Source organism: Nomascus leucogenys, chromosome 14, assembly GCF_006542625.1.
Source record: "Nomascus leucogenys isolate Asia chromosome 14, Asia_NLE_v1, whole genome shotgun sequence".
In the NCBI taxonomy this organism is placed as follows: Eukaryota; Metazoa; Chordata; class Mammalia; order Primates; family Hylobatidae; genus Nomascus; species Nomascus leucogenys.
In genome coordinates this window covers 27,730,312-27,757,975 of record NC_044394.1, presented here as the reverse complement: position 1 = coordinate 27,757,975, position 27,664 = coordinate 27,730,312, and the positions used below count along the sequence as shown (strand labels likewise).

The following is a 27,664-nucleotide window of genomic DNA, read 5'->3' as shown; positions in this document are numbered from 1 at the left end:
GGACTTCTCAGTGGGAACTTTATAAGCCAGTAAGAGATTGGGATTCTATTTTCAACGTGCTTAAAGGAAAAAAAAAAATTATCAACCACAAATTTTGTATTCTGCTAAAATAAGTTTCATAAATAAAGGAGAAATAAGGTACTTCCCAAACACTGATGGAATTTATCACCACTAGACGAACCATATAAAAATATTCAAAGGAGTTCTAAACATGGAACAAAATGGTCAATGTTTGCCATCATAAAAAATACACAAACTATAAAACTCACAGGTCTTATAAAAACAGTTACACAAAGGAGGAAGAGAAAGAAACCAAATTACAACAGGACAGAACTCTGCCAAACAACAAAGACAAACAGAAAGAGGGAAAAAAAGATGCAAATAATGTACAAAGCAATTTGATAACAATTAACATTATCATAGAAACAAACCTCACATATAACTATGAACATTGTACATAAATAGATAAAATGCTTAATTTAAAAGGTATAGATTGGAAGATGGGGTTTTTTAAAATATGAACCATATTTTCATAAGAACTATAAGAAACTCCCCATATTGGTAAAGATTTTTATAGCCTGAAGGTAAAGGACTAGAAACATCTCCCGCAGAAACAGAAACTAAAAGTGAGCAGGAGTATCTATGCTTATATCAGATAAAACAGACTTTTAATCAACAAAAGTAAAAAAAAGACAAAGTCAGTCATTATGTAATGATAAAGGGATCAATTCTACAAGAGGATATAAAAATCCTGAATATATACACACCAAACACTGGAGCAGTCACAGTCACAAAATAAATATTACTGGACATAGAGAGACAGCAACATAATAATGGTAGGAGACTTCAACACTGTACTTGTAGCAGTTCACAGATCATTGAGACAGAAAAGCAACAAGGAAACACTGGGCTTAAATTGATCTTGAGACCAAATGTACCTGACAGACATTTACAGAACATTCTACCCAACAACAGCAGAATATAGATTCTTCTCATCAGTGCATGCAGCATTCTCAAACACAGACCATACATTAGGTCACAAAACAAATCTCAATAAATTTTTAAAAATTGAAATCATACCAAGTATTTTCTCAGACCACAGAAAAATAAAACTATAAATCAATACCAGGAGGAACTGTTGAAACTATACAAATACATGGAAATTGGACAACATATTCCTGAATGGTCTTTAGGTCAATGACAAAAGCAGTGCTAAGAGGGAAGTTTATAGCATTAAATGCTTACAACCAAAGAATAGAAAAATTAACAACCTAACATCACACCTCAAGAAACTAGAAAAACAAGAACAAAGAAAACCCAAAGCTAACAGAAAACAAGTAACAAATCAGGGAAGAACTAAATGAAATTGTGAACAAAAGAACATTATAAAGGATCAAAGAAACAGAAAGTTGGTTCTTTGATAAAATAAACAAAGTTGACAAACTGCTAGCTAGACTAATCAAGAAGACAGAAGATCCAATAAACAGAAATTTAAAAGGAGACATTAGAACTGATACCACAATGCAAGTGATCATCAGAGACTACCATGAACATCTCTACACTCACAAACTAGAAAATCTAGAAGACATATAAATTCCTGGAAACATAAAACCACCCGAGATTGAACACACAGAAATCCTAAGCAGACCAATAACAAGTAGTGACACTTAATCAGTAATAAAAAAGTCTCCTAAGGGGAAAAAAAAAAAGTCCAGGGCCAAATGGATTCACAGCCAAATTCTACCAAATCTACAAAGAACTGGTACTAATGCCCTCTGAAATGCTTCCAAAACTTCAATGAGAAGGGAAGCCTCCCTGACTCATTCTACAGAGCCAGTATTATTCTGATACTAAAGCCAGACTAGCACACAACAAAAAATGAAAACTATAGACCAAAGCCTCTGATGAACATAGATGCAAAAATCTGCAACAAAGTACTAGCAAACCCAATACAGCAGCACATCAAAAACATAATACACCACAATCAAATGGTTTTATTCCAATTTGCAAGTATAGTTCAACATACTCAAGTAAACAAATTTGATTCATTACACAAGAATTAAAAACAAACTATATAAATATCTCTAGATACAGAAAAAGCATTTGATAAAATTAAGGATCCTTTTGTGATAAAATCCTCAACAAACTAGGCATAGAAGGAACATACTGCAAAATAATAAAAGCAATATATGATAAGACCACAGAAAACATTATACTAGACAGGGAAAATTTGAAAGCAGTCTCCTGAAGAACTGGAACAAGACAATGATGACCACTTTCACCACTCCTATTCAACATACTAGAAGCCCAAGCCAGAGCAATCAGGCAAGAGAAGAAATAAAAGGCATCCAAATTTGGAAAAGATGAAGTCAACTTATCTCTGTTTGCTCATGATATGATCTTATACCTAGAAAATCTCAAAGACTCCTAGATTTTGTAAGTTCAGTAAAGTTTCAGAATATGAAATTGGTGTACAAAAATCAGTGTCATTTCTATACATCAACAGCAAACTGAGAACCAAATCGAGAACTACAATAGCTACAAAAAAAGTAAAATATTTAGGAATATATTTTAAACAAGGGGGTGAAAGATCTTTACAAGGAAAACTACAAAACACTGGTGATAGAAATCATACATGACACAAATGGAAAAACCTCCCATGTTCATGGATCACAAAAATCAATATCATTAAAACAACCATACAGATGTACAGATTGAATGTAATTCCTATTTTTAAAATGTAATTTTTCAGAGAATTAGAAAAAACAATCCTAAAATTCATATAGAATGAAAAAAAGAGCCTGAATATCCAAAGCAATTGTAAGCAAAAAGAACAAAGCTGGAGGCATCACATTACCTGACTTCAAATTATACTATGAGGTTATAGTAACCAAAACAGCATGGTACTTGTATAAAAATAGACACACAGATCAATGTAACAGAATTGAGAACTCAGAAATAAAGCCATATACCTACAGACAACTGATCTTTGACAATGTCAACACAAACATACCCTGAGGAAAGGACATCCTTTACAATAAGTGGTGCTGGGAAAATTGGATTACCTGTGCAGAAGAATGAAACTGGACTTCTGTCTCTCACCATCTACAAGCCAACTCAATATCAATTAAAACCTTAAATGTAAGACCTGAAACTATAAAAATACTAGAAGAAAACCTAGAGAAAACTCCTCTGGATATTGGCCTAGATGAACAATTTATGACTAAGGCCTCGAAAGCAAATGCAACAAAAACACAAATAGACAAATGGGACTTAATTAAACTAAAGAGCTTCTGCAAAGCAAAAAGAAATAAGAGAACAGACAATGTGTAGAATGGGAGAAAACATTTACAAACTATGCATACAACAAGGGACTAATATACAAGGAACTCAACTCAACAACAACAAAAACAAATCAGAGAACATAAATATTTTCTCATCCTTTACCCACCTCCTACACTACTGAATGGGCAAAGAACATAAATATTTTTTCAAAAGAAAACATACAAATGTCTAACCTGCATATGAAAAAATTTTTAACATCACTAATGATCAGAGAAATGCAAATTAAAACCACAATGACATATTTCACACAAGTCATAATGGCTAATACTAAAAATTCAAAAAATAACATGTTGGTAAGGATGCAGAGAAAATGGAACACTTACACACTGTTATTGGGAATGTAAATTAGTATAACCTGTATGAAAAACCATATGGAGATTTGTCATAGAACTGAAAATAGAACTGCCATTCTAGGCAGCAATCCCACTACTGGCTATCTACCCAAAGGAAAAATAATTAGATCTAAAAGATACCCACACTCACATGTTTATCACTGCACTATTCACAATACCAAAGAGATGGAATCACCTACGTTTACATCAATGAAGGACTAGATACAGAAAATGTAGTATATATGTGCAATGGAATACTACTCAGTCATATAAAAGAATAAAATCATCTTTTGCAGCAACATTGATGGAACTGGAGGCTATAATCTTAAGTGAAATAGCTCAGAAACAAAGTCAAACACCACATGTTCTCACTTACAAGTGAGAGCTAAATAATGTGTACATATGGACACAAAGTATGGAATAATAGACACTGGAGATTCAGTAGTGTAGGAGGTGGGTAAAGGATGAGAAATAAATTAATGGGTACTATGTACATTATTCAGGTGGTGGTTACACTAAATGGCCAGACTTTACCACTACGCAGTATATCCATGTAACGAAACTGTACTTGTACCCCTTAAATGCATACCAAAAAAAAGTAATAGAGGTCTTCAACAACACAGTTACCACCCTCCCACTGTTCTGAGGCTCCAGTGTCTATTATTGTACACTCTATTTACATGTGTTCACAGTATTTAGCTCCTATTTATAAATGAAAACATATGGTATTTGACTTTCTGTTTTCTGAGTTATTTCACTTAAGATAATGACCTCCAGCTCTATATAAGGAACAGAACATATACAGAACACTCACCCATCAACTGCAAAAAAACACATTCTTTTCAAGTGCACATGGAACATTCTCCAAAACAGACCACATGAAGGCTACAAAACAAATCTTAACAAATTTTAAAAGACAGCAATCACAGAAAATATCTTCTCTGATTACAGTGAAATGACACTAGACATCAACAACAGAAGGAAAACTGGAAAATCCACAAATACATGAAAATTAAGCAATGCACTCTTAAACAACAGGTCAAAGAAGAAGTCACAAGGAAAATTAGAAAACCTCTTGAGACAAATGAAAATGAAAACACAATGTTCCTGTGTTAGGCCATTCTTGGATTGTTATAAAGGAATACTCGACACTGGGTAATTTATAAAGAAAAGAAGTTTTATTGACAGTTCTGCAGGCTCTATAAGCACAGTGCTGGCATCTACTCAGCTTCTGAGGAGGCCTCAGGGAGCTTTTCCTCATGGCAGAAGGTGAAATGGGAAGATCAAGGGAAGGCTGGAGAAGGAGAAAGAGAAGGGGGAGGTGCTACACACTTTTAAACAGCCAGATCTCATGAGAACTCACTATTGCAAAGACAGCACCAAGGGGATGGTGCTAAACCATTCATGAGAAATCTGCCCCCATAATCCAGTCACTTTCCATTTCACCTTCCTCCATGAGGAAAAGTTCCCTGAGTCCTCCCCAGAAGCTGAGCAAATGCCAGCACCATGCATGTACACCCTGCAGAACAATGAGTCAATTAAACCCCTTTTCTTTATAAATTACCCAGTCTCTGTTATTTCTTTTTTTTTTTTCTTCCCCAAGACAGGGTCTCACTCTGTCACCCAGGCTGGAGAGCAGTGGTGCAGTCTCAGCTCACTGCAACCTCCATTTCCCTGGTCAAGTGATTCTCCAGCCTCAAATTCCTGAGTAAGTGCAACTACAGGCATGAGCTACCATGCCTAGGTAATTTTTGTACTTTTTGTAGAAATGGAGTTTTGACATGTCGCTGAGGTTGTATGGTATTTCTTTATAGTGATGCAAGAACAGCCTAATACAAGGTCCCACCTCTAACACTGGGGATTACATCTCAACATGAGATTTGGAGGGAACATCCAAGCCATATCAGTGCCCAAACTTGTGAGATGCAGTGAAAACAGTACTAACAGAGAAGTTTATGGCTATGTTTACATTAAAAAAGAAGAAAAACTGAAAATTAATAACCTAACTTTGTACCTTAACTGAAAAAAAAAGAAAAACAAACTAAACCCAAAGCTAACAGAAGAAAATAATAAAGTTTAGAGCAAAGATCAATGAAATAGAGAATACAAAAGCAATAGAAAAAAATCAACAAAACTTAAGAGGTGGTTTTTCCAAAGTATCTACAAAACTGACCAATTATTAGGTATACTAATTAAAAAAAAGAGAGAAGACTCAAATAACTAAAATCAAAAGTGAAAGAGGGGATATTACAGCCAATACGACATAAAATAAAGAGGGTTGTAAGAGAATATTACAAACAGTCGTATGCCAACAATCTGGAAAACCTACACAAATGGACAAAATCTTTTAAACACACAACCAACCAAGATTGGATAATGAAGAATTACATAATCTGGACAGACTTACAACTATTAAAGTGATTGCATCAGTAACCAATACTCCACACATAAAAAGCCCAAGACCTCATGCCTTCATTAGAATATTCCAGCAAATATTTAAAGAATTAGCACCCATTCTCCTCAAACTCTTCCAAAAAACTTAAAAGAAGGGAAAATCCCAAATTCATTATATAAGGCTAGCATTACCCTAATAACAAAGCCAGATGAAGACAAAGAAAACTACAGACCAACATTCTTGATAGATATTGGAGCAAAGAAGTCATTAACAAAATACTAGCCAACGAAATTCTTAGGCATAGTAAAAAGATAATATACCATGATCAAGTAAAATTTACTGATGTAAAGTAAGGATGGTTCAACATAAGAAAATCATTCTAATCACATTAACAGAATGAAAGATGAGAACTACGTAATCATCTCAATTGATATACACAAAAAAAGCATTTGACAAAATTTGATGTTCTTTCATGCTAAAAATGTTCAACAAACTAGGATGTAAGGAAACTATTAATACCCCAACATAATAAAGGCTATACATGAAAAGACCACAGCTAACATCAATTTCTTTCATGCTAAAAATGCTCAACAAACTAGGATGTAAGGAAACTATTAATACTCCAACATAATAAAGGCTATACATGAAAAAACCACAGCTAACATCAGTCTCAATGGTGAAAAACTGAAAGCCCTTCCTCTAGTATCAGGAACAAGACAAAGATGCCTGCTTTCACCCCTTCTATTTAACATAATACTGGAATATCCTAGTCAAAGCAATTATGCAAGTGAAATAAAAGGCACCAAAATCAGAAAGGAAGTAAAATTGTCTCTGGTTATAGATGTCTTAATCTCCTATGCAGCAAGCCCTAAAGATCCCATTTAAAAACTTTAGAATAATTGAATTCAGCAAAGTTGCAAGATACAAGTCAACATACAAAAATTCATTGCATTTCTGTACACTAAAAATGAGCAATCTGCAAAGGACAGTAAGAAAACAATTTCATTTACAATAGCATCAAAAAGAACAAAATACTTTGGAATAAACCTAACCAAGGAGGTAAAAGACTTAAAACTAGAAAACACTGCTGATAGGTATTAAAGACAAATAAATTGAAAGACATCCAATATTCATGGATTGGAATATTTCATGTTGTTAAAATGTCAGTATTGCCCAAGGTAAGCTACCAATTCAGTGCAATCCCTATCAAAATCCCAAAGGCATCTTTGGAAATACAGAAAAATCCATTTAAAAATTAGTATGGAATCACAAGGGATGCTGAATAGCCAGAACAATCTTGAAAAGGGAAAAAGAGGTCTTTCTGATTCAAAACATATTACAAGGCTACAGTAATCTAAACATTAGTACTGGCATAAACACAGACATAGACTAACAAAAATGAACAGAATTGAGAGCCCAGATATAAACCATTAACCATATGGTCAAGCAATTTTTGACAGATGTCAACACCATTCAATGCAAAAGGAACTATCTCTTCAACAAACATTGCTGAGAAACTGGATATCCCCATGCAAAAGAGCGAGTTGGACCCTTTTGTTACACCATAAACAAAAATTAACTCAAAATGAATTAAAGAAACAAAAGTATAAAACTGCTAGAAGAAAACATTAGAGAAAAGCTTCATGATATTGGATATGACAATGATTTCTTGTATGTGATACCAAAAACATAGGCAACAAAAGCAAAATAGACAAATGGGACTGCAAATGGGGCTTAATCCAACTTAAAAACTTTTATGCATTAAAGGACACAATAAAGTACCAATAAAGTGAACAGACAGCCTAAGGAATGGGAGACAATATTTGCAAATCTGACAAAGCATTAATATCTAGACTACATACAGAGCTCCTACAACTTAAGAACAAAAACAATCTAATTAAAAATGGGCAAGGGGGCTGAGTGCCATGGCTCATGCCTGTAATGCCAGCACTTTGGGAGGCAGGATTACAGGCATGAGCCACCACAGGAAGTGGGAAGATTGCTTGAGCCCGGGAGTTCAAGACCAGCCTGGGCAACCTAGTGAAAGCCCCTCTCTACAATAATGTTTTTTTAAATGAGTCATGAATTGTGGCACACACCTGTAGTCCCAGCTACTCAGAGGGGTGAGGTGGGAGGATCACTTGAGCCTGAGAGGTTAAGACTTTAGTGAGCCATGATTGTGATACTGCACTCCAGCCAGGGCAACAGAGTGAGACTCTGTCTCAAAGCAAAAAAGGACAAGTGACTTGAATCCACATTTCTTCAATGAAGGTATACAAATGACCAACAAGCATATAAAAAGATGCTCAGTATCACTTATTAGAGAAATGCAAATCAAAACCATAAGGTAGCATGTCACATTCATTAGGATGACTAGTTTTTAAAAAAAAAACAGAAAATAACAAGTTTGTCAAGGATTTGGAGAAATTAGAATCTTTGTGCACTGTTGGTGGGATTGTAAAATGGTGAACCACAATGAAACAGTATGGTGTTTCCTCAAAAATTTAAAGATAGATCCACTGTATGATATGACAATCCCCCTTCTGAGTATATGTCCAAAAGCACTGATAGCAGGGTCTCAGAGATATCTGCACATCCATGTTCATAACAGCATTATTCACAATAGCCAGGAGGTGGAAGCAACCCAAATGTCAATAGATAGAGAATGGAAAAACAAAGCATGGTATATACATACAACAGCTTACTATTCAGTCTTAAAAAGGAAGCAATCTTGTCACATACTACAACACGGATAAACCTTGAGGACATTATACTAAGTGAAATAAGCGAGTGACAAAAACACGAATACTGTATGATACTACTTACACAAGATCTAAAGTTATCAAATTCATAGAAACAGAAAATAAAATGTTGGTTATCGAACTGGGAGAGGGGCAAATGGGGAATGGTACAATGGGTGCAGTTTCAGTTTTGCAAGACAAAACAGTTGTGGAGATTTGCTTCACAACAATGTGAATATACTTAACACTATTGAACTGTATGCTTTAAAATGTTTAAGATGGTAAAAATTATGTTTTGCCATACACGGTGGTCCTAAGAGTTTTTTTTTTTTTTGGTTTTTAATAAGGTTTATGTTTCTTACAAAAAATATATTTTTCACAGCTTCATTATGTTTCAAACAATATTTTTAAACAATGCCCTGTCAAATGCCCAATATCTCTCTATATACTTCTGTACATCTCTAAGATATGGGAGTATATATCTCCCTATAAAGTTTAAAATGCTAATTGAAAGCAAATATTGGGAGATATTTTCCTTTTCAAGTTATGTGCTATATGTGAAAGAGTAAAATCACTTCTTGCAATATTCCAAGATAAAATATTCCAGTAATTGGCTAACAAAAACAAAAAAATTGTATAAATAATATGCTGGTTAAAAACACTATACATAAGCAAGATATAAATGAATTTTTTAAAATCTGTACTTGAAAACATTCACTATTCTGTTATCAAACTGCTGAAGTAAGTATAAGAATGACAGAAGTCATAGGGAACTAGGACAACAAGATTTTCAAATTGACAAAATAAAGAAAAAAGTTCTACTGGGATATGTGAAAGTTGTTCTGTGATCTTACTTATAAGGGAGTTAGCAGAAATTGTATCTAATATTTCACTCATATATTAATCATTTTTAACAGAACTCCTGGGGCCCTTGGACAGAGGGGATATGCTAAATGAAGCTTTTATTGGCCTGTCTTTAGCACCTCAAGGGGAAGACTCATTTCCAGATAACCTCCCTCCCTCTTGCCCAACCCACAGACATATTGTACAACAAAGAATACTGAATGGCTCTTCTAACAGGTAAGAAATGTTGAACTGAGGAAATTGCTCCATAAAGTATTTAGTATTACCTGTTCAAATGCCAACTAATAGCAAAGCAAGAATATTTCAAACTGTCAAGGAGAAAAATTTGCATTTCTCATGGCTCAGACTTTGCAGTAGTTTGGTTATTCAAAGCAGGCATAATGAATGGCAGAAGTGAATATAAAAATAATATTGCTACAATAAATGTTATTCTGGGCCAAAATGAAATTACTATAACATATTGAATTGTTTGTATTCTGCTGTTAAATTCTAGGATTGTTAGACTACCTTTAATACATATTTATTTTTAGAATATGTAGTTTGAATTATAATTTATATAATATTTATTTAATGCAAGTTTACCATTAGTTTTTGAAATCTGATAAATGATAGTTTAAATATCTGATATCTGTCCAGTTTGCTACATGGGTTATTGAGAAGATAAAGAATAAATATGAAATTTAAAAAACAAACAAAAGTAATAATGTTATTTAAAGTGATAATTATAGTATTAATTATGATAATGATTCTCTCAAGCAAGGGTCAGCAAGCTTTTTGTGTAAAGGGCTAGAGAGCAAATATTTTAGGCTTTGCAGGCCAGACAAACTTTTGCAACTACTCAATCCTGCTGTTACAGTAAAAAAGTGGCCACAGACAATATATAAATGATTGAGAATGGCAGTGTTACGATAAAACTTTATAAAAATAGGCAGTGGGTCAGATCTGTTCCCTGGTTTATGCATAACATTCCTGCTTTTGAGGATCCTATTTTCAGTAATTGTAAAGAGGCCACATTAAAAAATACGTATATATCAATTATACCTACCCACCTATAATACCCTCAAGAAAAATCTCTCAAACTGTACACATTAACAGCAAATAAAGAGGGGGAGGATTTCCAAATATGAAAGAGTTTATTTGGATATCAGCAAATCCTCTCTCCAAGAAACAAATATAAAACTAGACAAAAGCCATCATTTCTGGACTTTGGAAATCAAACAAAGGCAAAAAACAAATTGAGAAGCATTTATTCATGAAAAATTGCTGAACTTCTAGTAATAAAGTAGAAGTCTCTTATTTTCTTGCCTGAAGCTGCTTCCATCCTCCTGCCCATCCCCAAACTAGTTCTACCAGGGTAGGACTGGCTTTGAAAACCAACAGCTGACTTGAGCTGAGGGTGGGAAAACTGCCTAGCAGCATTGTCTAATAAAAGTAGCAAACTATTGTCAGTAAAATTGACAAACTTGATAGGAAATGCCAGTTCTGCTCACCTCATTAGGGCAAGTGACAGAATAGCAAACTAGCCAAAAATTCAACAGGGAGAGCCTGGAAATGAGAAAAACAAAGAGGGGCTAATTAAGCTCTCCACAAATTCTTTTTTTTTTTTTTTTTTTTTTTTTTTTTGAGACAGAGTTTCGCTCTAGTCGCTCAGGCCGGAGTGCAATGGCACGACCTCAGCTCACTGCAACCCCCACCTCCTGGGTTCACGCGACTCTCCTGCTTCACCCTCCATAGTAGCTAGGATTACAGGTGCCCACCACTGTGCCCTGCTAATTTTTTTTTTTATTTTTAGTAGAGACAGGGTTTCACCATGTTGGCCAGGCTGGTCTCAAACTCCTGACCTCAGGTGATCCACCCGCCTCAGCCTCTCAAAGTGCTAGGATTACAGGCATGAGCCACCACACCCAGCACACAAATTCTTGATGGGATCGTGTAACCTCTCATTTTTTGGCTTTCTCTTGTCTAGTATTTTCCTCCTTATGCTTCTTTCTTCCTTCACACCCAAATGCCAAAAGTACCTCTCTCTTTCTGCCTTTTCCCTGAGAAGCTATCCTTTTTGAAAACTCCCTCTTCTGATTGCATGGTACTTTATAGTGTCTTCTCTGTAGTCCATGCTCTGATGTACCAGAATATCAGGAGCTAGAGAGATCATGCATTGGCATTTGTTTTTTCCATTTTAGTTACAATTATTTTGAAGTTTGGACATTCTCTGTCTTCAAGTCATGCTAAGAACATGATTGTCATGTAGTTTCATTTTTCCTTGTATAATGTTCTGTATTGTTTATAAAAGAAGTATTGGGAGCTAGAACATAGGCGACTGCTGTTACTTTCAGCTACCTAGAAGTCCTACCTCTTTATTATTATTTTTTTTTTTTTTTTGGTGCGGTGGGCGGCATCTCACTCTGTCACACAAGCTGGAGTGCAGTGGTGTGATCATGGCTTACTGCAGCCTTGACCTCCCAGGCTCAGGTGATTCTCCCACCTCAGCCTCCCAAGCAACTGCAACTACAGGCACATGCCACCATGCCGGGCTAATTTTTGTATTTTTTTTTGTAGAAACAGGATTTCACCATGTTGCCCAGGCACGTCTCAGACTCCTGGGCTCAAGTGATCCTTTTGCCTTGGCCTTTCAAAGTGCTGGGATTACAAGCGTGAGCCACCACATCTGGATACTTCTTTAGAAACAATTTTACTGAGATATAACTTATATATACCATAAAATTCACCCATTGTAAGTATACAAGTCAATGATATTTGGTAAATTTATAAAGCTGTATGACCATCACCACAGTTTAGGTTTAGAGCACTTCCATCACCCCCAAATAGTTCCCTTATGCCCAATTTCCACTCTCCTAACCCAGCCTGAGGCAAACATTGCTCTGCTTTCTGTCTCTAGAGAAATTTTATATAAATGAAATCATATAATGTGGACATTTCATATAAATGAAGTCATACAATATATTGTCTTTTGTATCCGGCTTCTTTCACTTAGCATTATATTACTGAGGCTCATGTAATGTGTAGTTTATTCCTTCTTAATTGCTGAATAGTATTCTATTACATGAATATGCCATATTTTGCTTATCCACTCACCAGCTGATGGTATCTGGGTTATTTCCATTTTGGGACAATTATGAATAACGTTGCTGTAAACATTCACATTTAAGTTTCTAAGTGGACATATATTTTCATTTCCCTTGGGCAGATATGTAGGAATTGAATTGCTGGGTCTTATTCTAAGTTTATATTTAATTCGCTAGTTTTAAGAAACTGCCAAATCGTTTTCCAAAGTGCCTATAATATTTTACATACCCACCAGCAACATATAAGGGTTCCAGTTTCTCAGTATCCTCACCAATATTTAATACTGTCAATGTTTTTTTATTATAACTATTCTGTTGGGTGAAGAATGGTATCTAACTGTAGCTTTAATTTGTATTTCCCTAACAACTAATGAGGTTGAACATTTCTTATTTGCTCATTAGCATTCTTTGTTGTTATAGCTATTCAAATTTGTTGTCCATTCTTTAGTTGTCTTGTTATTGAATTGTAAGATACTTTTATATATTCTGAATACAAGTTCCTTATTAAATACCTGATGTGCAAGTATTTTCTCCCAGTCTGTGGTTTGCCATTTCATTTTCCAGTAGTGTCTTTTGAAGTGCAAAAGTTTCCAAATTTTGGTGAAGCCAAGGATAGCAATTTTTTCTTTTTTTGATTGTCTTTTATGTGTTGTACTTAAATTTCTTTCTAATCTGAACATGTGGATATTTGCTCATGTTTTCTTTTAGAAGTTTTATAGTTCCAGCTCTTAAAGTCCATTTTGAGTTAATTTTTATGTAGGATGTGAATAAGGGTCTAAGGTCATTATTTAGTATATAGAAATACACGTTTCCCCAGTATTTTTTTTTTGAGGAAAAAAAAAACTCATTTTCCCCACTGAATTGCCTTTACACCTTCATCAAAAATCAACTGACTATAGGTGTTAAGTGTTTATTTCTGGATTTGTCATTCTGCTCCATTGATCTATATGTCTATTCATATGCTAACGAGTGCCTAGACTTTGCTCTACTGAGGACCCCACTGAACTAGGATCTCACAAAACATAGCCAGTACCACAAAAATAAGCAGGAAAAAGATGAACAGTTTCATACAAAGTTACGTCAAAGTAACGGAAAATGAAAACTACACACATCAATTAAGGAAAATTCTCCTCCCCCAAAACAATTATGATGTCAAAGAAAACTGTACAACAACATACCAGGCAGAATTAGATACATTGGAATAAGCAACTGGGTATATTGAAACCCACTCTGAATTATAAAGACAAAATGAGACCAGGCATGGTGGCTCATGCCTGTAATACCAGCACTTTCGGAGGCTGAGGCAGATCACCTGAGGTCAGGAGTTCAAGACTAGCCTGGCCAACATGGTGAAACCCCATCTCTACTAAAAATATAAAAATTAGCCTGGCATGATGGCACATGTCTGTAATCCCAGCTCCTTGGGAGGCTGAGGCAGGGGAATTGCTTGAACCCAGGAGGCGGAGGTTGCAGTGAGCTGAGATTGCACCATTGCACTCCAGCCTGGGTGACAGAGTGAGACTCCATCTCAAAGAAAGAAAAAGAAAAAAATGGAAAATACAAATGGACAGGAGAGAAGGAGAGAGGGATGGAAGAAGATACCAAGAAAATTGGCCAGGTGTGGTGGCTTGCACCTGTAATCCAAACACTTTGGGAGGCCAAGGTAGGAGGATCCCTTGAGCCCAGGGACTCAAGACCAGCCTGGGCAGCATAGCAAGACCTCATCTGTACTGAAAAAAAAAAAAAAAAAATTAGCCTGGCATGTTGGTCCACGCCTGCAGTCCCAGCTACCTGGGAGACTGAGGTAGGAGGATCGCTTGGGGCCCTAAACATTAAGGCTTCAATGAGTCCTGATTATGCCACTGCACTCCAGCCTGGGTAGCAGAGTGATAGAGTCTCAAAAAAAAAAAAAAAAAAAAGTCCACTGAAACAAATAAATGAAAAATAAAAGCATAATATTATCCAAAAATGAAAAAAAGGTTACAGGGTACCCCATTGAGAATAAACTCATAATAAGACTTAATTAAAAACATTGAAAATAGTGGAAAAGAAAAGAAAATGAGAAGCAAAAAAGTCAAAGAAAAAGTAATGGAATGGGAGATAAGACAAAGAAGCAACAGCATTTGTATAATTGGATTCCTTGAAAAAGAAAAAATAAAACAATGTAACAGAATACTTGAAACTAGAAATCCAAGAAAATGTTGCAAAATGTATTCATGTACTTTTGCTTATGTAAGTTATTTGATCTTTTTACCAGAAGGCCCTAAACATTTTTTTAATTAATCATTGAAATATAAGAGTATAGCTAGAATATTTCTTGGAGCTGATTGTTCTGATATAATTTTTCTCAGACGCCCAAAGTGCACTTTCAGGAAAAAAGTATCGAACTTTTCAAACAAGTATCAAACTTTTCAAAAAAATAAAATATAAGGCAAGGCAAAAGCAGAACTATAGTTTTCAAAAACTCAGTGACTGAAAGTGTGAACCAAGGATAGTATAGTCATCCATGATCTCCTTCAAGTATGAACACTAAAAGAAACAGTTTTCAATATAGGAAATTCTGTACCTATGAACCCTTCCTGAGGAATACTAGAGGAAGAGTTTCATCTAACCATGAAATGAGTAACAAATTGTCAGTACAAGGACTGACTGTATTTTAATAAATATAAATGTAAGCAGAAGATAAAAGGGGTGGAAGACCCATATACAAATACTGTATGTTAAGTAGAAGTAATACAGCTTTAGGAAATGGGAGTGGAACAGAGAGTGAAAGAGTAAGATAGAATAAGCTCACTGATTTTTGTATAGCCAATAGTTGAGAGTTAAAAGAGACAATAAAATCTCATATGCCACATAATAAAAGGTTAAGTAGGAAAAGAAGAGACTAAAGGCATTAGAAAACATACAAGTACAAAGGTAACCACTAGAACGAAACCACTAGCCTTACTAACTACCATCTACTTTTTATTTTTTAAGAGATGGAGTCTCACTGTGTTGCCCAGGCTGGAGTGCAATGGTTATTCACCAGGCACAATCCCACTACTGATTGACCCACTCCTTTCCAGCCTGGCCCAGTTTACCCCACCTTAGGCAACCTAGTGGTCCTCAGCTCCCAGGAGGTCACCATGTTGATGCCAAACTTAGTGTGGTACCCAATGGTCATTTTGCAGCCCAGAGCTCCTGGGCTCAAGTGATAAATAACTGAGAAGAAAGGAAACACACACCTCAGAGAGAAACATAGCAAATATATCAAAATTCACAAAATTGTAAAATATTAGTAAAAGAGTTGAAACCTAGCATATCAGTCATATCAATTAATGTAAATGGACTCACCTCACCTATTAAAAGAAAACGATTTTCAATTTACTCATAAAGCAAGATCCAGCTATGTACTGTAAGAAAGACATACATCTAAATAAAATGATTCAGAAAGAGTAAAAATAAAGGAATGGGGAAAGATATTCAGGCAAATGAAAATAATAAGAAACCAATAGTAACCATACTAATTACAGAATTCAAGCCCAAAAGCATAAAATCCAACAAAGAAAAAAAATTAATGCAAATTTCACAAAGATAAAACACTTAAGAATATTTGTACAACAAATAATATAGAAGCCACCTTTATAAAGGAAAATATAAAAGATGCAAGGAGATATAGAGAGATAGGAATAATAAGAGATTTTAACTTACTATTCCCTTTTTTTTTTTTTTTTGGCAGGGTCTCACTCTTGCCCAGCCTAGAGTGCAGTGGCGTGATCATGGCTCACCACGGTCTTGACCTCCTGGGCTCAGGTGATCCACCTCAGCCTCCTGGGTGGCTAGGACAACAGGCATGTGTCACCACATGCAGCTAATTTTTTGTATTTTTTGTAGAGATGGGGTTTTGCCATGTTGCCCAGGCTAGTCTTGAACTTCTGGGCTCAAGTGATCCACCTGCCTTGGCCTCCCAAAGTGCTGGGATTATAGGCGTGAGCCACCACACCCAGCCTAACTCACTATGCTTACTACAGAATAGATCAAGTAGGCAAAAAGTAACAAGAAATAATACCTAAACATAATAATGTAGATATTATGAATATTCATCAAATTCTATTCCTTGATAAAAGAAAATAAGTTTTCTTCCTAAGAATTCATGGACTATTTACAAAAAAGGTATGTTACTTGCCAAAATATATCATTAAATTTCACTAAATATTACAAACACTTTCCAATCACAATGTAATACAACCAGCAATGTTTAACAAGAACCAACATGCCCTTCCTTGTGGAAATTTTAAAACCTTGTATTAAACAATTTTTGGATGAAAGAAGAAATACAACATGAAATTTCTAAGAAGTAATTATAATAAAACACTACATATCAGAATATATGGGATGTATTTAAGTAATAATCAGAGGAAAATCGATACCACTAAGCACTTTTACCAGAAAGAAATGAAAAAAGGGAACAATTCTAACTCAAAAGCTTTAAAAAATAACAAGAAACTATACCAAAATAAAGCACAAGGAAAGAAATAATAAAGATAAAACCAGAAATTAATGAGGCAGAGCAGGGATTGGCAAACTTTTTTCCTAAATGGCTTCAGTGTAAATATTTTAGGCTTATGGACCATATGTTCTCTGCTGCAACTATTTAACTCTGTTGTAGCATGAAAACAGTCATAGACAATACATAAGTGAACGGATGTGGCTGTGGTCCAATAAAACTTTATTTACATGGAACTGCAGAACTTTATGTTAAGTGAAATAAGCCAGGCACAGAATGACAAACTTCACATGTTCTCACTCATTTGTGGGAAGCTAAAAATTAAAACAATTGAACTCACAGAGATAGTGAATATAATAATGGTTACCAGAGGCTGTGAAAGGTAATTGATGGCGGAGGGGATGGTTAATGGGTACAAAAATACAGTCAGATAGAATGAGTGAGATCTAGTATTTGATAGCACAACAGGGTAATTACAGTCAACAGTAATTTATTGTATATTTTAATAAAAATAAATAAATGAGTATAATTGGAATGTTTGTAACACAAGGAAATGATAAATGCTTTAGGTGATGGACACCTCATTTACCCTGATGTGCTTATTACACATTGTTTACCTATATTAAAATATCTCATGTACAGCCAGGCACAGTGGCTAATGCCTGCAATCCCAGCATTTAGGGAGGCTGAGGCAGGCGGATCACTTGAGGCCAGGAGTTCGAGACCAGCTCGGCAAACATGGCAAAACCCTGTCTCTACTGAAAATACAAAACAAGTAGCCAGGCGTGGTGGAACACGCCTCAGGAAGGGTGAAGCATGAGAATCGCTGAAACCCGGGAGGCAGAAGTTTCAGTGAGCTGATCACGCCCGTGCACTCCAGCCTGGGTGACAGAGCAAGACCCTGTCTCAAATTTCATGTACCCTGTCTCAAATTTCATGTACCCCATAAATATATACACATACTACGTATCCAACAAATTAAAAATTAGCCAGGCGCGGTGGCTCGTGCCTGTAATCCCAGCACTTTGGGAGGCCGAAGCAGGCGAATCACGGGGTCAGGGGTTTGAGACCAGCCTGGCCAACATGGTGAAACCCGTCTCTACTAAAAATACAAAAATTAGCCAGGTGTGGTGTCACGCACCTGTAGTCCCAGCTACCTGGGAGGCTGAGGCAGGAGAATTGCTTGGACCCGAGAGGCGGAGGTTGCGCTGAGGCTAGACTGCGCCATTGCACACCAGCCTGGACGACTGGGCTTGACTCCGTTTCAAAATAAAAAAATTAAAATTAAAATTAAAAAAATAAATTTCCAAAGCAAAAAACAAAACAAACAAAAAACTTTATTTACCAAAACAGGCAACCAGTCCATAAGCCATAGATTACTGATACCTCAGGTAGAAGACAAAAAACAAAACAAAACAAACAAAAAACTGTAGATGTAATTATCAAATCCAGATGTTTTTGAAACAACAAAATAGACCAACTTGATCAAAAAAAGAGAGAGAAAACACAAACATACAAAATTAAGAAATGGCAGAGGGAGGAAGGGAGAAATTAACCATTTAAACAAGAGAGGGTTTTTTCTTTTTAATCATAAGAGACTACTTTGCAAATTTCTATGCAAATGAATTTGAAAACTTAGAAAACAATAGATAATATACTAGATAAATACAAATTGCCAAAAGTGTCCACCATTGAATTTAGAAATCTGAAGCACACCAATTTTCATAAAAGAAATAGACAAGATTATTAAGAAATTACCCTGTAAAAGAGCAAAAGGCCCAGATGACCAGGTAGAATTCTACCAAACCTTCAAAGATCAGATATTCCCAATGCTCTATAAATTATTCCAAAGCATTGAAAATAAAGAAAAACTTTTCCACAGAAAAATGACAAACCAATATCATTCATGTAAAATATTAGTGAAAAAAACCAACACTTGGACCCACCCTGAAAATACAAGGTTGTTTTAGTGTTACCAAATCCATTAATATCATATACCATATTAATAGATCTAAGGTTGATAAAAATCATACAATTATTTATATAGATGTTGAAAATGCCTTTGACAAAATTCAGCTCCCAGTCCTGATGAAAACACAACAGGAATTGAGGGACACTCACTTTACATAAGAAAAACTATATTTTTTTAATTCTCTTTTAAAGTTTCTCACTTTGTCTCTTACATACTGTCACATATCTTAAAAGATTTGAAAGTGATTATTTTAAAATTCATTCCTCCAGTCTCTTCCTTTTAATTGGAGGGTTTAATCCATTTATTATTAGTGTAATTAATAAGTCAGGATTTACATCAGTCATTTTGCTGTCATATTCTACATTCCTTGTAGCTATTCCTCTATTCCTCACTTATTGCCTTCTCTTGTGTTAAGTAGGTATTTTAATACCCTTGTAATTTCTTTGGAGGCTTTTTCTCTTGTGGTTCACCTGATGATTATAAATCTTAATTTATAACAACTTAGTTTGTTTTAATATCAATTTAACAACAATAGTATATAAAAACTTTGCTCCTGTATTGCTCCATTCCTCTCTCTTGCTCCTTTGTGTTATTATAAATTACATCTTTATACATAAACATTTGTGTGTAACAAAGCCTTAAACATTATATTGGTCTGTCCTCACATTCTTATAAAGAAATACCTGAGACTGGGTAATTTATAAAGAAAAGAGGTTTAATTGGCTCACTCTTCCTCAGGCTGTACAGGAAGCATAATGCTAGCATCTGCTCAGTTTCTGGGGAGGCCTCAGGAAACTTACAATCATGGCAGAAGGCAAAGGGGGAGCCAGCACTTCACATGGTCAGAGCAGGAGGAATAGAGGGGTCTGGGGGGAGGTGCCACACACTTTTAAACCACCAGATCTCATGAGAACTTACTTGCTATCACAAGAACAAGGGGACAGTGCTAAGCCATTCATGAGAAACCACTCCCACGATCCAATCACCTCCCACCAGGTCCGACCTCCAACTCTGGGGATTACAATTTGACATATCTAATGTCAAGTTTGATTTGGTGAGGACACAGATCTAAACCATGTCAGACAGTGTATAAACAAAATGAATGATCCTAGGACTAAATTAAAAATAATTAGATTAGGTACAGCCCTAAATTAGTTCTTATATTTCAAATAAGTCAACTTCTCTGGTTGCCTCAATTTTCTCATTTGTATTAGATTATCCTTTCCAAGGTCTAAAATTATTTATTGTAGAACAAATAAACCTTGTATTTGCAGTAAATATATCTACTTTGATATTTACAGCTAGAAATTAACTACAATACTGGTTGGTTTCCTGCTATTATAATGAACCAGTATTGAATTCATACATAAGAAACTCCAAATGAAATACTATCTTGTTAAAAGTTGTTAAATTTTGGCGTGATTTTATTTGATTCATGTCTAAGCAGTTTTCCTTTAAGTTGGAACAAACCAAAAATACTCATCTATTCAGAATCCTGGTGTGTGCCTACAAACAATATAATGGATGAAAATTTTCAGTGTTTACAAAACAAAGAAATTGTCAACAGAATGCCTGGCAGTAGACTTACCAGAAAAAAAAAAATTACAGCCTATAATTCATGAAGATTGGCTCAAAACAAACTGTCCCTGCCAACAGAAAATCTGACAATTATTCTGTTGTCTAATTTGGCTCAGCCTAAGTTGACCTTGTTTATTCATCTCAGTCTTTTAATTCTTGTTAACTTGGCATGAGAGGAGAACATATGGCATATGTCTAGGAAGTCCATTTCTGTATCTTAAACTGAAATAAATGTAGAATATACTAAGCATTTCCAGTGTGTTGAGCTCTTAAGGTAGCTTTAATGTATATTACATAAAACTGTAAGTTCATATTGTGCCCACCAGGTGCTTTATGTTTGCTGCCTATAAAACCAGAAACTCACTAGAGACATCCTTTTCTAAGCCTTGGTATATGATTAAATGTGGCTAATTTTAAACATCTTTCCAAAGAAGATAAACAATATTAAGCTCTTTTAAAACATAAAAATGAAAGGGTATAATCAATTTGGCAATCTAAAAATGTTTACACTTTTTCACTGACTCTATAGCTATTTTTAAGAAAACTGATAATGTGAGAAAGACAATGGGAGTTGAAGAACAAAAAGATTTCCATTTTCTCTCCAGCTTAATCTGGCCTATTTTCTTAGTTTCTTTTTCTGATCCACTAAAGCTTATTGAGAAGGAGAAGTTATATTTTATTGTGGCTTTAATATGTCTCAAGAAAAGCTGGAAGGAAATGAGCTGCTTTATAGATTCACAGCTCTTTTATGGAACTGCAGTTAGTTCTCCAGTACCAGAACTAGACAAATGAAAACCTTAGAAAATCTAAGGCACCAAAATTTATGTATTTTAAGAAGTGTTTTCACTTGGAATGTTTCATTTTCTTTTTAGTTACTAAGTCAAATGAGGTATAATTTCATGTATAAAGCCTTATCTATATTACATATTTTGAAATCCTTAACCTTTATTAGTGGACTTCATGTGACATTTACTATTTGCATAGTACTTTTATCCCACAAAGCTCAGAGCATTCAAACTTCATAAGTAGCATTCAAACTTCATAAGTTGCATTCAAAGATATAATTTTTTAACTATAGGGGTTCCTAATTACCCAAATATTCATTATCTGAGACCCTGTAGTTATGAGTTTACATAGAACAATAGTCCTTATAACATGAAATATTTAACAATAAGTTAACTACTTGTAAACTCAGTCCTCTCCCCATTCAAATATCACACCCCAGTGAAGACTAGCATTTATCTCCACCTATGAAATATTAGTTTATCAGTATTTTCACTGATTGTCAGCTCTTTAAATACCCAACACAGCAATACAAACATATTTCAAAACAACTAAAAATCTTGCAAAAACAATATTTCATGAAGTCAATGAAAGAGATGTTACAGAAATGTTCAGATCTCATGTAAAACTATTGATAAATCAGGAAAAGGAACTTAGACCAATTAAAAAGAGAAATTCAAGAAGAATAATAAAACTGCAAATGAATTTATCAAAGTATTAATAGAATCCCTCAGAAAAATGATTAAGTCCTTGAATATTTTTTGAAAAAAATGGCCCTCTTTCTGAACTTGTATGCTGTGCAAGTCGAATATGAAGTTAAATATGCCATATCATACTGTAAGACAATTTGGTCAGAAAAAGTAGAACCATTCCCCACTCTCCAAATCAAACTGACTGACTTTGTTCCATCTAAGAATTTATGCACAGATGGCTGGGCACAATAGCTCATGCCAGTAATCCCAGCATTTTGGGAGGCTGAGGCACGTGGATCACTTGAGATCAGGAGTTCAAGACCAGCCTGGCCGACATGGTGAAATCCCATCTCTACTAAAAATAAAAATACAAAAATTAACCGGGTGTGGTGGCACACGCCTGTAGTCCCAGCTACTCGGGAGGCTGAGGCAGGAGAATCGCTTGAACACAGGAGGTTGCAGTGAATCGAGATCGTGCCACTGCACTCCAGCCTAAGCAACAGAGCAAGACTCCATGTCGAAAAAAAGAAAAAAAATGAATTTATGAACAGCTGAAATTATAACATATATTTTATTAATACAAGTAAAATAAGCTTATCTATATATTTTTACCTCTTATTTTTAGTCAAATTATATTGTCACCATTTACTATGATTTTCAACCCCATTTTAAATTGATTCACTTTAAGGGGCTTTTTTGTTTTACTTTCTGAAAGCAGTTATTCTCAGATATGGACCTCCTGCAGCTTTGTTAGTGCATAATGAAATATTGAAATGTGTGTTTCAAAATCATGAAACATTGCCATTGCAGAACAGCCAGAAATGTCCTTTTCACTATTTCTTTGGGTCTATTTATTATCTCTGTGCCATATTCTTTGAATCTAGGTTCACATACCTTTCTGTGTCAAGAGGGAGTGATAAAAAGGTTAAGAAATTCAAACTTTCAGAGAGGGAATTATGGAAAGTGAAAAGCACATAAGGAATATGGCGCCATTTTTATATACATGCAAAAATTATAACTAAATAATAGATGCTTTTGTCTTTGCTGTTTCCTGCACAACTGAAAACAGAGCTAGACAAGGGTACTGAACTGCCTTCTGCAGATATGGCAGAGGCCCAGAAAATTCCTTAAGTATGCCCTGACACACTTTCACACTGTCATGTAATACTTTCCTTACAGACCATATCTATTAACTATGGTTCAAGGTACATCAAGCTTTGTATGCTTCTTCCCACAGATACACTGCATATCTGGAACAAGGGAGAAGAGCACATGTCATCTGCAAATCCCTTATATTTATACATTTTTATTATTTTGCTTTCTTACTTATGGTTCTATAAGCAAATTTGGGGAAATTGTTGCTTTGTGTCCCAAGTAATGCATAGTAGATGGTGCTGTGGGCTTCCTATTACATCACAACATGAGGTATATAATGTCTTTTAGTGAAGCAAAGACTGATTAATGGAATTCTCCATTATAAACTTCCCCATCAACCTTTCAGTTGATGTTTTTGAAATCACTGATGAACATTGCCTAGATTATTTTATTAGGGGTTGGGAAATGATGATTTTCTAATTTTGTAGCTCCTTCTGCATTTATAAGTTTGAGTACTTCTATACATAATAAAAGTTTCCTTATCAACTATTCAGTTACCTCGAAAGGCAGAGTAAATGCTTGATAACTTCCCTAGATTTAACAGTTTTTAGGATAATAAATTAACCCAGCAAGCCCCAGTAGTGGCCACTGTTTGGGTAGTAGGGGAGTGGAGGTTCATATGGATTTTTAAATATCATTTGATGTGTTTTAATGAATTGTGGTCAATATTCTTTGTGATGGTCAAATTTGTAAATTAGTATCAATCTTTCAGAAACTAATTTTAGCAACATATAACAAAAGCCTAAAAATGCCATAACTTTAAATTTCATTTTTGTAATATAAACATAAAAATGTTAATCACATTGTTATTATATAAGTGAATGGCCTAAAAACATATATGTGGAATTAATGACTAAATTACAGTATATCTAAATAACAGATACTATATACTCACTTAAAAATCATGATTATCAGGTTCTGGTTCCAGGTAAGATGGAGTAAGCATATTCCTCCTGTCTTACCCATTGAATGCAGCTAAAAATCCTAGGTAGAATATATTGGAGCAGCTGTTTGGGGAGTCTGAAAAGTAAATAATACAGAAGGAATGAGGAAGAAGACAAGAACTTGAGGTGCCTCTGAACCTATGGCAAGTTTACTAGTGTGTTTTCCTTTAGTTCACCACCACTTGGGCCTAGTCAAGTGCAACCATGGAGGTACATGGAAGCATAAGGTAACTAAAGATGCAGCTTCCTGGATCCAGAAAGCACCAAAGGAGACTGCAGACATGAAAGCTTGTGAAAACAACCCCATTAAATTGTTTATAAACTCCAGGGCTTACCCCAAGGTATGCATGTGTGGATCTGATTCTAACCAGTATATAAAAGACTTTGATATCTAAACTGATAGATAAACTATCACCCAGCTTATATATTTGCTGCTGGATGGTACAGACACTGACAGCACTGCAAATATCACCAAACAGCATGACAAACAGCCCTGCAAAGAAGCTTTGAAAAGTAAACTGACATACCATTGCTCACAGAGGAACACTGTAACTTGAAGCCTAAACATAATAAGATAATTGCTTGCTAAAACAAAAATAACATTCATCACAGAATTTTAACAAGATCAAGTCTTAAAATATTCAAAATGTCCAGGATACCAAAAATTACTTGATATATAAAGTGGCAGGAAAATCTCAACTCACGTGAGAAAAGATTATCAAAAGACAATAACGCTGAGATGACAAATGTTGGAATTATCTGACAAACTTTAAGGAGCTCCAACAATCATTAAAATTACTGAAACAAGCCAGGCATGGTGGCATGCACCTGTAGTCCCAGCTACTTGGGAGACGGAGGCAGGAAAATCACTTGAGCCCAGGAGTTGGAGGGTAGCCTAGGCAACTAGTGACACCTCATCTCTTTAAAAAAGCAACAAACAAAAAAAAACCCAAGTATCAAAAAGAAGTAGAAGGTATAAAGAAGAAACAAATAAAGAATTCAAAAGCAAATTAACCAAAAAAAAAAAAAAAGTTTTTTTTTGAGACAGGGTCTCATTCTGTCTCACAGGCTAGATTGCAATGGTGCAATCATAGCTCACTGCAGCCTTAGCCTCCTGGGCTCAAGCAATCCTCCTGCCTCAGCCACCCAAGGATCTGGGACTACAGGTGCATGCCACCACACCCTGCTAATTTTTGCTTTTTTTTTTTTTTTTTTTTTTTTTGTAGAGATGAGTTTTTACCATGTTACCCAGGCTGGTCTCGAACTCCTGAACTCAAATGATCCAACCACCTCAGCCTGCCAGAGTGCTGGGATTACAGGCGTGAGCCACCGCGCCTGGCCCCCACAAAATTTTTTAATTCATTGATAGGTTTGATAATAGCAGAATAGGGATAACAAAGGAAAATCAATGAACTTGAAGACAGATCAATCAAAAGTATCCAATGAACAACAAAGAAAACATATTTTTTAAAGAAATGAACCGAGGGACCTGTGAGGCAATGCCAAAAGGTCTAACATTCATGACATTAGAGCCCTAGAAGGAGAGGATAAAGAATGCAATGCTGAAAAATATATATATACAAAGAATACCTGAAAACTTCAAATTTGGTAAAGGAAAACTTAGTAAATATGTTTCCAGTAGATTTGTTATTAAAGAATTACTAAAAGAAGTTCTTGAGACATAAGGTAAATGATACCAGAGGGAAACTTGGGACACCAGGAAAGAAGGAAAAGATGATAAAAGAGTCAATTTATCAAGAAAGCGTAACAATTCTAAATGTGTTTGCATCTGACAAGAGAATGTCATAATATATAAGAAAAAATGATGGAGATCACAATGAGAACAGACAAATCTACATTTGCATTTGGAGACTGCATCAGTCCTTTCTCAACAACTGATAGAACTAGTGACAGAAAATCATTCCACCCAACAACAGTAGAACACACATCCTTTTGCAGTGCACGTGAACTTACCAAAACAGACCATATCCTGGGTCATAAAACAAACCTAGAAGAATACACAAAGTATGTCCTCTGACCATAATGGGAATAGATTAGAAATAAATAACAGAAAGAAATAGAGAAAATTCTCCAAACACTTAGAAATAAAGAAACTTCTAAATAATCCCTAGGTCAAAGAGGCTGTCTTAAGGAAGTCAGAAAAGATTATAAACTGAAAAAAAAAAATCACAGCTTAAAATAAGAATTTTATTCAATTAAATGCTTACATTAGAAAAGAAGAAATGCCTCAGTCAACAATCTAAGCTTCCATCTAAAGAGACTAAAGGAAGAAAAGCAAAGTAAACTCAAAGGAAGCAGAAGAAAGGAAATAATAAAGAGCATATATCATTGCAGTTGAAAACAGAAAAATTAATGAAGCCAAAAGCCTATTTGAAAAGATCAACAAAACTGATAAAACTCTAGTCAGACAAAGAGAAAAAGAAGACATAGATTATTGATATCAGGAACAAAAGAGGGTATATTATCTTAAACTTTACCGACATTAAGTAGATAAAAAATAACGTCATGAACTGCTGTATGCAAATAAGTTTAACAACATAGTTTGAATGGAATAATTCCTTGAAAGCCACAAAAACCAAACTGGCAGAAAATGAAAGAGATCATCTGAATCCTATGGCTATTAAAGGAATTAAATTTGTAGTTTAAAACAAAACAAAAAACTCTGTAAAAGATATCTCCAGGTCCTGATGGTTTCACTGGTGAATTCGTTGAGAGAAGAATATACTAGCAATTGTGCACATTTCTTTCAGAAAATATAAGATGATAATTCAACACATCCCAGCTCATTTTCTGAGGCTACTACCCAAAGACAATACAAAAAAAGATATCAAGCAGTCCCATGGAATTTTTAAAACAAAACAAAACAAAACAAAAAGTACAAAAAAACTATAGACTACTATGTCTCTCATACATATAGAAGTAAAAATCCTCAACAAGGATTAAGAATTTAGTAATATATAAAAATAATAATATACCAGAATTAAGTGGGATTTACCTTGGGAATGCACAGCTTATTCAATATTCAAAAATTAATGTAATCCACAGTTTTAACAATATAAGAAAAATCAACTGATCAAATCAACTGGTACAAAAAACATGTCTGACAAAATTCCATACCCATTCATGATTTAAAAAAAAAAAAAAAAAAGCCCAGAAAACTAGGAGTAGAAGGGGGCTTCCTCAAACTATAGAGAGTTTCTACCAAGAAGGAAAAAAAGAATACTACAGCTATTATCCTACTTGATAGAGAAAGACTGAATGTTTTCCTCCTAA

At 34.9% G+C, this 27,664-nt stretch overlaps 1 protein-coding gene across 1 annotated transcript in view; it reads left to right on the top strand.

The window, feature by feature from the left end:
- Positions 1-27,664, top strand: part of WDPCP (WD repeat containing planar cell polarity effector) — a 478,431-nt gene that overhangs the window by 412,661 nt on the left and 38,106 nt on the right. The window contains exon 15 of the mRNA XM_003262443.4: positions 9,731-9,893. Coding sequence (XP_003262491.2) covers positions 9,731-9,893 — 163 coding nt within the window. The remainder of the gene's footprint in view (positions 1-9,730; positions 9,894-27,664) is intronic.